The following is a 14,524-nucleotide window of genomic DNA, read 5'->3' on the forward strand; positions in this document are numbered from 1 at the left end:
TTCTCTGGGCCCAGTACCAACCCTAGCTGCAGGAATGGGAGCTGGCATTGCCAGAAAGCTAACAGTAAAAAGGTGGAAAGGACAGTAGTAGAGGCAAAACCAGGTTAAACATCAGTCCTGAACAGACTGTTCTCATCTTGCTCCTTCTTTCCCCTATAATAGACTGCCCAGTCTCAGTTCTCGGTTTTAGCCAAACTAAAAAGCAAAACTCTGGTCCCATGTGGAACCACAGAAATGAAACAATTTTACACAGAGGTGAGAGTAAAATCTGGAACCCAGCCTTTACTGTGGTAGGCACTCTCCACAATGTACCTTATAGTAAGTAAATAAAACTCTCATTCTTTAAGAAGTTTATGCTCTGAAAGATCATTACCTAGAGCATTACATTCAAAGAGCTGCACTCTGCATCATCACCTCCCTGCTCCTGCTTGGCTTATAATTCCCACGGAAAATTCATAAAAGCTCATACAGCATCTCTTCATGCTGTTCTCAGGATTCACTAAGTTTTAAGCAATGATTTGCACCGCACCCCACTACCCATTTCCCTTCAGTCGCATAACAATCAAGGAATAAATGGCACTGCAATAATAAGCACTAATTTAAGACACAGAATAATGTACTCTCTACAGAAAACTAAGATTCTGCAATGCTGCCACTTAATTCACTCATGGCATTATGAGCAATTAGAACAGTCTATTTGAAGCAATTTTAACAGCTCTTGCTGCTTAATAGCTCTTGCTATCAAAAACCCCAACCCTGATCTCTGCCTTTAGCACCATCACCAGTCTGTTGCATGATTTACAGACTCTGATGCACAGAGCTCACATCCTGTTCTGGGCTTCTGCTCACTGCTATCACACAAACAACAACACAAGTAAGATCATTACATACCAGCATTGAGAAAGCTTTTTCTGGCCACACCTCGACCCTGCTGACATAGCATCTTCCCCCTCCAGCAGTCTGAGCCATTCTACACTAATGGCAGGGAGCTGAACTCAGACACAGTGATTAGGAGACACTTGCCCAGCAAACAAGGAAAATGAGATCCCATGCTCCTCTACACAAGCAGGATCCCATTTTCAGAAGTGCTCATACCAGTCATGGTGTTGCCCTGTCGGTTATTAATCTTCTAACGTCTGCCAAGTCAGGAACAAGGATTTCTCTTATATTTTGTTTTCACTTATGCTTGTTCCCCCAACCAGGGTCAGTTACTCTGGGAACGAAACTTCTCGATTAGTGTGTCAGAAGCAATAAACTCTCTGTTAATTGATGTCCTTGTAGGGTTTGACCCAACTAGTGGAGTTTAGCAGCATCTGCCACTGTTTATTAAGTCACTGAGATGAAGGATGTTTTCAAGCTTAATATGCCTGCCACAGCCTAAACTTCTGAACAAAACAAGCAGCTCTAAGCACATCTCTTGCTGTCTCCACATGTATCATCTTGTCTCCTGCCCTCAGTGCTGCCATGAGTGGCAGCAGAGATGTCATTTTCGTGAGCATTTAGCCAGGGGTTCCCACAAGCTGGAGGATACGTGAACACTTTGCTACCCTCCTTTTCAGATGTGCTTCAAATGAAACTCATCTCAGCCTTGAAAGCACTTCAGTAACAAAGAATTTCATATGTGAATGACATTTCAGCGACATTAGCATCTGAGGCTTTTTGCTGTTCTTCAGTGCAAGTAATGGTGCTGTTAAATCTATATTCTAGGGTCAATTGCTGATAGACCTGGGTACCAAAAGCAGCTGCCCTGTCAGAACTGTGGGCATCCTGCACCTTTTCCATGTCTTAGTGGAGGAAGTGCATGTGTAAATGCTATTGTGCATAAGTGATGCCTCTATTAAGACATGATGGCCAAATTTCCATATATGCTGAATGCTGGAAGTATCTGTCAACACAATCTGGATTGGGAAATATCATATTTTAAAACGCACTTAAACCCACTATTTTTCAGACCATCAATTTTGTCCTGAAAATATCAGGATTCTATTGGTATCATTGAAACAACTTGTCCAAGTTAGGGTCTGATCCCTTGTTCTCACTCTACTGGGAAGTTCAAATGCATCCTTTTTAGGTAAAATGAGCCTGGTTATCACATTGTTATTGGGAGGTGAGGAGGTTGAATACACTCAATACAAAGTGCTCTGTATTTTTCTGTGTCTGACAGGGAGTAAGAGACAGAGAGAAACCACATCTAGAATTTCAGTCATACCATACTCCTGTCAGAACACAATCCCATCTTAAAATACAAAGCAAGGAAATAATGCATTTTTTCTACTCTGTGTTTTGACCTTTATTTTCATGTTGACCATTGCTTCTAGGTTAAGAAAAATATTGAAATAAAACAGTTTCAAAAAAAATTTGGTGTGAGGTTAATTCCTTATCCGAAAGGGAACAACCTATGCCAAACAAACTGTTTTCTAAATGGAGACTGAAATGGAAAACCTACCTGAGAAGTGCTAATGTACTTTAGGAACCTCAAGGCCTCGTAGTTGAGGGAAGGAGTTGGACTTGCCCACGGCTGTAGTTCAATGTGCCATCTCACAGTCTGTAAAACAAAGCAAAAGGAAAAACATCTTAAAGGAACAGGATTCATTTCTCATGACAAGCATAAAATGCAAGGGCTGATAAATTAAGGAGATTTAATTTCAAACAAAAACAGTTTCTTAGGGGCTTGTCTATACTTGAAAGGCATTTCAGAATAAAGCAGGGTTTGAACTACAGTGAAAGAGCATCTAAGTATGATTTATAATGATCAGCTTTGGAAGCAGATGTAGATAATTGCAAAAGAAAAGGCTCTTCATCCAGGATACATGTGTCAACCCAGTTATTCTAGGACACCCAAGTAAGTCATGGCTTGCAGAAACACATGAAGAAAACCAAGATCTAGGCAACCAAAATCCTCTAGCAACACATCTGAAAGCAGTGATATCATTTTGATTTTATATCTAAAATGTATCTCTGGTTGAATGTCCACTGAAACAAGAACCTGTATTACAAACATTGATGACCACAGGAAACCTCTGCAAACAATACTTTCATTTTTAAAATCTTGATTTTATAGAAAAGCAAGCTTCTTGCAGTCTTTGAGAAAAGTCCTCCTCCTCTCCCCATGCTTGTCTGATGAGATACACCAGAATTGTTTCCCTGGAAAAACATAAGTGTGGCTTCCCATAGCCCTACCACTCCTTGTTTCCATCGCCCCAAGGAAGTAGCTTTGGTGGATGCTTTCTGCACTCCCTGTGAGGCCCCTCAGCTCTGAACCTCGGGGATCCTGTCAGCTTTTCCAGCAACACTTCCCACAGAGTGGGACAGTAAAGGTCTTTCAGACACGTGCTTGCAGAGCTCTCCCATCTGCGCCACCTTCCCCAAATTCTGCCCACTTTTATCGTGCTGGGAAGGTTAGACCTGTCATCTCTTGCCCTCGAGTAGATAAAAATACAAGCACAGTGTTAAGCTGTGCTAAATTGAGATTGATTCCTCGTGGGTTTTCATCGTCAGGCATCATAACTCACTTCTATGGCTGGGCAGGTAATATCAAACTTCCCTTTAATCATCCCCAATTAACTGAGCATCCATAATGGGCAGGATGGAGCTTTTCCCTCACATAGGTTCAGGTTGACATTCAATAAAATACCAAACAGAAACCACATTCTGGATTCCCACAGGACCTTATTTCACATGAAGCCCTGGAAAACATGTAGTAAATAGCAATTAGTGGGAAAGGATGGAGGAAGATCAGCGAGGAGAGATGCTGAGCCCCCGGACAGGACTGGTCTGTGGCACCAGAAGAGCCAGCACAGTGACAGTGGGGATCCCCTGATGCCAGAGAGGTACAGAGGAAAGAGAAGGTAAAACTAGAAAAGGAGTATTAAAATGGGACCACCAGACCGGATGGACTTTGCCTTGAGCCGATATCATGAATGGATATTTTTGGAGCCTAAGTAAACATAGCCTAGAGCAAATGTGAGCCAGGAGGTCTGCATGATGTTTATTGTTCCTTTAGGAGTTCCTCTTTAGGGTTTTTTTTTTCACTGCAAAGAGATGCTGAAAAGGACATTTGAGATTTATTTTCTTCCCCTCCCAAGAAGCAGACAAAAGTAGCATTTCTCACCCTGAAACTTCCTGCCTGCAGCAAACATGGGCTCCCCTCTACTCACACAGCATGAGGCTGGAAGCAGCCTAGCAAGCAAGCTCTGCAGCAGCACATACCCCTGACCTCTGACTGCAGAAAGCAGCCTGCAAACAGCTAACAGCAGGAGGACAGGAGCACACCAGGGAGGGAAATAAATGCGTGTAATCTTTCAGAATGAGTCACAGTTCACATGGCTGAATAACGTTTGCAATGGCAGGAATATCCTGCCGTTTCAACAGGCTTGAAAGCTGACATGAAAATGAAGACTGACAATCATTTTCAGGGGAAAAAAAAAAAAAGGGAAAAAACCCACCCAGACACCTAAACATCTGGGCCCAGTTATTCAGAAATTTGCTTCTGTGAATAGTAGCTCATTAGGCAGAGGAATTGCAGGGTGGCCATTGTGGCACTATTCAGCGAGAATTCCCTCTGCAAAGAGTTGACAGGGAAGAAAAAGAAAATTTAAAAAAATCCCTATAATGAACCACATGAACGAGGTTTCTTTCAGCAGAGTGCAATACCCAAGAGCCACTGCAGCTTACTCTCAGGTTCTTAAAATCTAAAAGCTGACAAACTGCCTTCTCACAACTCCAACCTATCGATAAACATGTGAAAAATGAAATAAAAACCCTAGTGACTTGATAATGCAGTTTCACTAGGAAAAAAAAGGAAAAAAACAGAAAGAGATCAACCTTTTATATAGTTCTTTAAATTTAGGAGCACTACATAAATGATACTTTTGTGACAGAGATCAGACCTGAGGCTCCTGTTTGACTGCAATGCTTTTGAATAGCTTTCAAACCTCACACTTGGTCCCTGGCTCCTCACTAAGCAGCAGCCTATTTCCATTCACTAACGAGTACATTAGAGAGGTCTGTTCCTAACACCCACCAAACACCCCTATGGAGAGCTTCAATAGCTGCCCTTCAATAAGATTCACAGACTGTGAACTGGGGTGAAAATCCAGCCCATCTCTTGGACCAGGTGCACCCTCCCAGCAGGTAACTCGCTCAGGTCAGTGACATGGTATGGGTATGTTCAGGACCCACAAAATATCCTCCTGAAGGAGCTATTCCATATGCACATCGGTAGCCTCTGTTTATAGTTTTTCAGGCATTTTTCAACCTGTTCCATAGTGATTCCATGCAAACCTTCTCAAATAAACTACAGCTAAAATGCACTTGGTCCCTGTGAACCAACTGCTCTGTGAAAATCAGGTTTATTCCTGACAAACAAATGATCCTTGTTTGAATTTTTCCCATCTTGATTCTGCCATTTTATTTACTCAGTGCAAACATGACTGTGGCATCATGATTTGGATTTCTCAGTTGCATTGTGGAAACCTCTAGAGTAACTGTGAGCAGGTCCCTGTGGCAGCTGCACAAAACTGGCAGAGGAGCAGCTCCTTTCACAGGAGCTTTACAGCAACAGGAGCACAGGTGGTATCATGATCTGCATTATGCAGCTTTGGATATGAAATTCAGACAGACTTGGCCAAGGTGACCCAGAAGGAGCCAGAAAATGAGTTCAGACATTCTGCATCTCTTCCTATCACTGTAGGTGTGCTATCTCCCCAGGGCAAGGACTCATCCAATGAGACACTATGGTTGTGTTTACCAAACACCAACATATCCTGATTCCACAACATAAAGAGATAACAGTACCTGAAATTTACAGTACCACTCAAACCCAAATTATACTGAGGATCTTGAAGTATCCCTCAAAATATAGCTTCACTTACAGACACATTACCTGAAATTAGCATTGTAAGAAAAATCAGTCTTCAGCAAGACTTTATCACAAGCATTGGTCAGACACTGCCTTCAGATACTCCAGAAGAGTAATGGATATCCAGAAACTGTTATTCAGTGCGATGTCTAAATTTTCACCCCATGAGATAACCACAGAGTCAAGAAAATCTTAAGGCAATGCCACTGCTTTGTTAGGAAAACTAGGACACATTTGAAGGTCTGATTTTCTTTTTTCCAGGTACTTCACACTTAAGGATAAGTTTCCTTCAGACCAATCTGACAGTAATCTATAGACTTTTCTCTGGAGACCACTTCTTTCTAGATTTTTCTCCCTCACACATCCATGAGAGTTATCTGATAATCCCTTAATAATCTGTGGTATACCTCTGGTAAACTTGTAAAGGACTGTCATTTAGAATCAGTCCTAAAAATCTGAAATGATAATATATTTAATTCGACATGTGCAAAGGGATCACAAAACAGCAGGTGTAAACTGTAGGTCTGCACAATGTCTATCTTTCCTAGCCCAAACTTGAACACAAAAATCATTACTTTCCAGACCAATCCTAGTTTCAGTGCACCAATCCAAAAAGCCCAGCCCCTCCCTTCCCTTCTGCTTATGTTTGAAAAGGAATTAATAATTTTTTCATATTTTAATTTTTTTAACTCAGTAACTTTTTCCTCTCTATTTAATCTCCTTTCTTTTTAGCAGCCTATTAAAATACAGAAACATATTAGCTGTGTCTATAAACAAAAATTTGGGAACCCCATTGCCCTATCAAGCAGTCTGTTGCTTCCCAAGAAGAAACAAAAGACTTGTCAATACATACACAGATGTCTCAAGCAAGGGAAAAATAATAAAATTCTCTGATTAAATTGTGGAAAAAATTTTTTTTCATATTTGAGGCAGGACCAAATGTGAGTTGAAATAACTTGTGGGAATAAATTCCTCAATAACCATAAATATTTGCTAGCCATAGAAACAAATGCCACGCACATCTTCACCTCCAACCACTCTGGCTGTACCTTGTGTACCACCACACTCAGCCTTGGGGAAGGGCACAGCAGAACAGAGTTTGCTTGTGGCTGGAATTTTGCAGGAATTTTATCAGTTTAAAATGCAATGTGTGGGATTCAAATTGCAAAATTTCAGACATCTGCATGGCAAATTTACTGGACTGCACACCTGAAGGCTTGTCCGGGTGAGAGTAGATTGTCCCTAGATGTGATTTACAGAGCTTGGATGTTATTTTGTTTGAGGTCCCTCTGGAGCACCTGTGGTCTTAAGCATATTACTTTGTAGTGGTCTTATTGCTTGGGGTTTTTCTCCCTCAGTTCAAAAGTACCCTCAGGAGTGAGAGCAGCACATTGTAGCCCACTCAAGCTCTGGCTTTACAGGGTGTGCCAGAGAGCCCCACGAGGGGCACGCAACAAGTGCAAAGCCTGCTAAGATGAGTGGGAGAGCTGCTGAGGGTGGAGGCAGCCAAACTTGGCACTCTGCTCTTCTTGCTTACAACACAGAGCAGCTCCAGCGGCAAAGAATCCCCCATGAATACCCACATTTAGTTTCAGAGGAAATTAGCTGCTTGACTCCAAGGGAAAGCCAGGAGTGAAGAAACATTCCTGCAGTGCGGACAGCCATGGATGAAGCTTCCACAGGGGGCTGAGGAGCCAAGTTATTTGACAGGACAGATGAGGAAGACAGGCACTTTGAGGGAATGATTCACCTCACTATAGAGCAGGCATCTAAAATAAGAAAGACAAGTACTGGAAAAGTCCACGTCTCTCCATGACCTGCAAAGGAATCCTTCAGGATGGGCTCAGAACACCCACACCACAGACCCTCAACATCACAGAAGAGAAACCCCAGACCAGACTATCACACACCCCATGCATGCTGCAGAAAACCATGTATTTTAGAGGACCGAGGCTACTCTTTAGCTGTGAGCCTAAAGCAACATTTAGTTGCACTTTATTCTTCTGCAAGGTTGAGTAATTCCAAATGTTTTATGTTTGGAGCAGCAATACGTGGCACAAGCAAAACAAACTCCACCTCAAAGCAGAGGTGTCAGTAGGAAAGAACAAGTATGCCTTCAGCCTTGGCAAAGACCTCCTTGAGAAATGTGTCAATTCATACAGTCTCCTTTAGTTAAATGTAAGCAGCACCACAAGGGCTCACAAGAGGTACACCCATAACGATGCCACCTAACATCATTAATTTAGAAGCAGCAGGGACATGCAGAGGCTCAGTAAGCTGTAATTTAACATACAGGCTTACAAAATGACTATGACTCATATTTAAGGCTTCGAGTGAATTAATTTCTAACATGACTAGCTTTATAGATATTCCATTCCTACATGTCTGAACTGTTTCTCTCCTTTTATTTCTCTATTACTATTATCGTCTGTTTTTCTTTGCAGTTTGGGTTCCTAAAGCATGAGGTTTTTGCTTAAGAAACCCTAGTACAGAAATTGCTACCAACAGTCCTTCTCTGCATGTGTGTGCCTGTATTGAGACAAAGCAGTGGGCTCTCTCTGAGGCATCAGACACTGAGGGTACCACAGGGCAGTGCAGCTCACACCTAGTCCTGCAGCCACCTAAACTGAGGATTTCCACCCTGGCAGTGAAACTTCCACACGTTGCACAAAATTCACAATGAACTGAAAAAAAATTAATACAAAAATATAATTTTTTTTTACTTTTCTGGGTTTATCTAAAGCAGAACACAGCCTTCTCTGTACCTGGCCACCACCAGATTGCTCTGTCCGCTGCACAAACCAGGCTGGTGCTGTGGAACAAGAAGGCCACAAAGGGAGTCTCTCTCACAAACTCCAGAGCTATAAAACTGTAGTGTGTTACAGAATCACAGAATGGTTTGGGTTCAAAGGGACTTTTAAATGTTACCTAGTATGACACAGTTCCATGAGGCACACCTTCTACTAGATCCCGTTGCCCGTACAGACCCTTAAGGGACAGCACTGGTTTCTGCTTACACTGAGCCACTGACTATAACCAATACCTCATCCATCTATCTGTCCATCCATCAACCCCATATGCCCTCAATTCAGAGGTAGAAATGTTGGGGGGAGTTTAATGGCCTTATTGGTAGATGACATCCATAGCTCTTACTCCACTGATGCAGTTACTCCATCATACAAGGCCACTAGATTCATCAGGCACAATTTGCCCTTGGTAAGGCCATGTTGGCTGTCTCTAACCAACTCCTTACCTTCAGCATGTTTTAACATCTTTTCCAGGAGGTTCTGCTCCACGATGCTATCCAAAGACTTGATGTTGGAACATTAGGCTGAGAGACAAAAGCTTTGTGCCAAAATAAGCAAGCAAAGTGTGACCATACAGTCAGGCTCCCCCATGCAGGAAGGCTGTTTATGGAAGTAAATCCTGCCTATGGAAACCAGCCTCGTGACAAGAGCACTTTCTGCATTAGTACGTGTGTGTCTTCAATTTATATGAGTTTTCTACCTGTGTATGAAGAATTCTATGTCTGGACGTACGCTTTATTTTACTGAAGAGGGAATTTCTAGAATGCACTTAACTCTTCCCTAGCTCCTCTCTCTCTGTGCATCATCTCCTCCAAGCCTCTACAATGTGTCTTCAAGTTAAATGAGTTTTCTACCTGTGTATGAAGAATTCTATGTCTGGACGTACGCTTTATTTTACTGAAGAGGGAATTTCTAGAATGCACTTAACTCTTCCCTAGCTCCTCTCTCTCTGTGCATCATCTCCTCCAAGCCTCTACAGTGCAGCACACGTTTGTGATTGCTGCAAATGTTAACTTAGGAAGCCCTGAGCATCACCCAGAGGGCTTCACTGAGAGCAGTGTATCAGCACTTGCTTCCCAAGACTGTGGTTTGCACCATAATTCTTAGGCTCAGCAGGGAAAAGGAAAGAAAAAAAGGAAAGTTTTACATTGAAATGAAGAAAACTATTTTCTCACTTCAATTTTCATTAGAAAAGCTCTGAGTCACTGCATGGTAATTGAAACCAAGAGTCTTTACCCTTGCAGAGCAAATCAGTCTGAACATGCATACATAACAACGCCTGAAAAGGCAGCAATCACTAAGCATTTCACCTCTGCTTTCCTTTTGTTAATACTGAAGTTTATTTTCTGCTCCTTTTGCTTCTGATTTCCCATCTGATGGTATGAAATAGAGCCACATGCATACAAATCATTGCTCTCTGCAGGCCTAACATGCAGGCAAGCCACACCAGCAACCTCAACGCAAAACACCAACAACTTCCATGCCTTGGGAAGTTCAGCGTTTCACACACAAAGCCCACGCTCAAGCTCTCCCCGAGTCTACTTTTAGGTTTGTGTCTTATCCCCTCCAGAAGTGTCTGGTAAGCAAAGCATATGCAGGAAAAAAGGATGTTTGCCACTGACTCCAAGTGACAGAATTTACATCGCTAAGAATCAAGAAATGGCTTTGGAAAAATAAGGAGTGCCTTCCAAAATTAACACGACGAAGCCAAATCTGTAGAGGAACTTAGGTGACTAATGCTCCATTGAATTCAAATCAAAACCCTGATGTGCACAGGAAATGAGTATTGGGAACTTGATTATCAGGTTTAAATTAGACATTGTGCACACCCCCTGTCAATTCACCAGCAGACTTGGGTGCACCCCCCTGAGTGCAGGTTTGGGACTTACAGGAGGCAAGTGTTTCAGAACATTTGCCAAAATACTATTTTGTGGTACTTATGAATTCAGAAACCATTGCATCTAATTTATTATTTACACAACATAACTACTACTCCTCACTGCCTCTGAGGAATAAATCCACTGCAGCCAAAGGGGTTGGGAGCTGCAGAGGTAGGAAAGGGCAGTGTTGCACCAGGGAACTCCTCCTCAGACCTTCAAAGGTCACCAAAGACTAAGAGATCTGCCACTGGAAATACCAGCAGCATCAGGGAGAAATACATGTTCATTAAAAGAGGGACTGATTTCGTTCTGCTAAGAGATACCCAGCTTTGAAAACAGGCCAGTGGGATTTCTTTGCTCTGGTTATAAAATAAAATTTAAAAATTGGGCAGCAGCATTCCAGCTCTATCCACAGGCTGACAGCATGATAATCTATCTTATGGAGACAAAATCAGGAGCCAGCACAGACTGAAATTTATGGAAGTAAATTCTCAAAACTGCTTAAGCAGCTGCATCAGCTGAATTCCTTCCAGTGCCCACATGTCTTCGCCAACACCTAAGGATAACAGCAAGAAACAGATACAGCAACTACTGGTCACCGCTTGTCAAATTCAGACTTCAGCAGAGGCAAGACCATGGTTTCAACCCGTGTTCATAACTGCTTTAGATGAATGAAGTTCTTCGGCTGAGAAAATATGGGAGACAACATAAACCAGACAATAGAAGGAAAAAGCTATTTTCCTCTAGGCTGACTTCACTGCATTATTCAAACCACAGCATACAACAAACAGAATTCATCAGTAAATACTCAGCTAGCCAGATAAGCCAAGTTTATTTTGTGCAAATTCCAGCACTCTAACCGTGATTTACAGATAGGGATGCCTCTGGCAGCCTATCCACTGACTTCAGAGCCTCTGCCTGAGGATAAGAACTGCAGAAGAAGAAGGTGCTTTAGAGTAAAACCAATGCTTTCACACAAATAAGAGCATTTCACACTTGTGCAGCTTTCTCTCTTATCCAAGTAGAGTGCAAATGTCTAAATAGAAATGGTCCATCACACCTTCTAGCCTAAAGGGAGATGTGAAGCATTGGAAAGCCCCTTACCCTTCATCTTCCCCTCCTGGGTAAGGACCAGGACAACCTTCTGTGCCCAGGGAGCAGGAGAGGGCACCATTTGTCACTAGGCATCTGTAATCTCATAAAACAAGTAAACATTAATTCTTACCCATGGGTAAACCAAAAGGCTGAGTAACTTGTACAGGTATTTAGATTTCATAGTGTAAAACCTAGGGTAAGATAAAAAATATTTAGAACAGGTACCTAGGGTACTACTGTCCCTTTAACAACAGTTCACTTGATTGTACTGGGTCTTACTGGACTCAAAAAGCCAAACTGCACTTCTTTATTCTTCAACTCCTTATTTCATAAAAGCAACAGTTAGTAAAACAAGACAATGGAATTTCACAGAAAGAAATGTATACTAGCTTTAAATGTCCACAAACACACTCCGTTTCTTGTTTTTCATATGATTATGGATTACTTCCCTTAGTCTAGAGCTATGCAAAAGTCTTCCAAATAAAACAGAACAGTGTGTTGGGCAATTAGTTCCCTGTGTCTAGAAAGGGAACAACAGCTGGCTTACAAATTGTTAGGATTTTAAGTACAAGATGATATGTTTATTTTCCAATTTATAAAGAAGAAAATAAAGCTCATTTCAAAGCACACGAATTTGAAATGTTTTCTGCCCAAGACAAGTCTATGCTTTCAGATACCCAAGTATCATAAGCCCATGGAGGATGTGCCTGGGCAAATATTCACCATCCTCTTTAGTTAAGGACCTTTCTCCACGTTTTATCACTAATTCTGAGCATTATACGGACATAGCACTGAACAGCTACATGGTTTGACCCTGAACTCATGATGCACCCAGAATTCCCACAGATTTCATAATGAATAATAATTGCAAGATCACACCATTAATCAAGATGTCTAACTAAGAAGAAACACATCAGCTCAGCAGCAGCCAATTGACACATAATTGCTTCTTGTTTAATTTTCTCAGAAGAGTGACAGAAAAGGAACAAGATGCCACTGCTTTGCTCTATTCAGAATGAAACAAAGTTCACTTCTTTGAAAATTTCCATGCTGCAGAACAACCACGAGGAAAGTCCAAGAAGAGACATGGCACCAGTACTAACAAATTTTATTTTTCCTTGGGGTTTTTTTCAGGCAGCTCCTACCCCGCGGCATTTATCTATGGGATGAATCTCAATCCTCCACTACTGCTGTCGACTCTGCAGGGAGCAGGAAGGATTTGAAACCGATTCCTATCATTTTTAGGCTTCTAAGTGGCACGTATTATTTAACATTACATGCCATATCAATCGACATTACCATCTCTTCCCCCTAGCATTTCAAACACTGTCTCTTTGTAAAATATGAAAGAGGATGCTAAATAAAGGGCACTAACACTGAAGCTCCCAGTGGATTATTTCACTTGCCTAGCTGCCGGGAGAGGAATGAGGAAGAGGACTGGGGACAGATGAGGCAAAGCATGGGGAGGATAAAGCAGTGACAGCAACTCTGCAATGCTAACGTTTGCTAGTTCTAGCCTGATTTTCAAGCACACATCTCCCAGCCAGGCTCAGTCCCTGACACATCACTGATATTTGCGTCTTTGCTCTAATTTTGTCTAGGCTAATTTTCCCCAGTAGACCACACTGTCACACATACACACAGACAAAACCAAAAAATGATGGCACCACCTCTTCAAAACTAATAGCAATTCACTATTTTAGCAATATCCCTAAGAGAGACGAGTTGCCTAACTGGCTCTTTGCAGGCCTTTCCTTGCTAAGCTCTCAAGGTCCATGAACTTTGTCTTCTACACCCCAAGAAGGGCAGAGGTTTCAATTCCTTCATTCTGCAGGAGTCACAAGGTCAACCCTGGAAACAGCCCACAATTTTGTCACTTCCAGAAGAACCTACAGCAACGCACCTGATGCTGCAGCTGAAGTCTGTCAGGAAGTGGAACACACAGTGGATCACTAGTTAAATGAGCTGTTGGTTAGCTCATTCTGCAACAAGCATGTAAACCTGGAGGTTTTCCATCTGAAGCAAACTTGACCTGAAAATCCTAAGAGACTTCAGAAGCCAACAGCTCACTGCAGAGTCCTCCTGGTTCTACAGTCCCAGAGACAAGAGAACACCCCACTGCACAATGGGGAGAGGTGACAGCAGGAACGATGTTCCATTCCAGTACCCCAGACCTGGGATTTGCAAAGCCAGAAGAGTTCTGTGGTACTAACTTTCAAGGAACTCTGCAAAGCCATTTTGTTCCTGTCTGCAAAGCATATGGAGAAGACTTTAGTGAGAAGCAAGGTTTCTGTGCATGTGCTAACAGCTGCTGGAACTACTACATTTGTCATTACACAGACATAAGGAAAGGTTTATTTATTTTATTTATACATGTGTCAGAGTGGACATACATTACAAGCCAAGTTTTTAAATGCTGCAAAACATTAATGAGAAAGCAAAATAATCACCATGGGGTTCCCCCAGAACCACACCCAGGACTTGTCCTCTTCAAGGTGTCAGCAAACACCAGAGGACACTCCGTCCATCCATTCTCTTACAGTCCAGTCCATGAGCACCTCACAGCCAGAGCCTTTCCTGATGGCACATGACCCTGACAGCACATTCAAAAGCATCCAAGCTCTTCCACTTACTTTGTACTGCACAAACATCTGGGAAAGTTTCCGCCATCTCCTGCTTAAATTGACCCAGTTGTTGCCATAAGAGCGAGATCAAACCCATGGCTTTCATCTATCCCTTACCCTAGGCATCAGTCCATTTCTGCACACGGTTTCTATTACCCCAGAGATATGCTAACTCAAAATAGGGCAGTGTCACCCTGTAATTTCTGCACACAAAAACACTAACATAAACAACACCAGGGTGAGTAACATATGTTACAG

The 14,524-nt window shown here is 42.2% G+C and overlaps 1 protein-coding gene across 1 annotated transcript in view; it reads right to left on the minus strand.

Moving 5' to 3' along the window:
- The window catches only part of METTL24 (methyltransferase like 24), a gene marked incomplete at its 5' end in the record, with an annotated part of 28,297 nt that extends 25,752 nt beyond the window's left edge, over window positions 1-2,545 (minus strand). Inside the window, one exon of the mRNA XM_009075788.1 lies at window positions 2,447-2,545. Within this exon, the coding sequence (XP_009074036.1) occupies window positions 2,447-2,545 (99 nt within the window). The remainder of the gene's footprint in view (window positions 1-2,446) is intronic.
- Window positions 2,546-14,524: the final 11,979 nt, after the last annotated feature.

The sequence above is a fragment of the Acanthisitta chloris genome, unplaced genomic scaffold (genome assembly GCF_000695815.1).
Source record: "Acanthisitta chloris isolate BGI_N310 unplaced genomic scaffold, ASM69581v1 scaffold13965, whole genome shotgun sequence".
NCBI lineage: Eukaryota > Metazoa > Chordata > Aves > Passeriformes > Acanthisittidae > Acanthisitta > Acanthisitta chloris.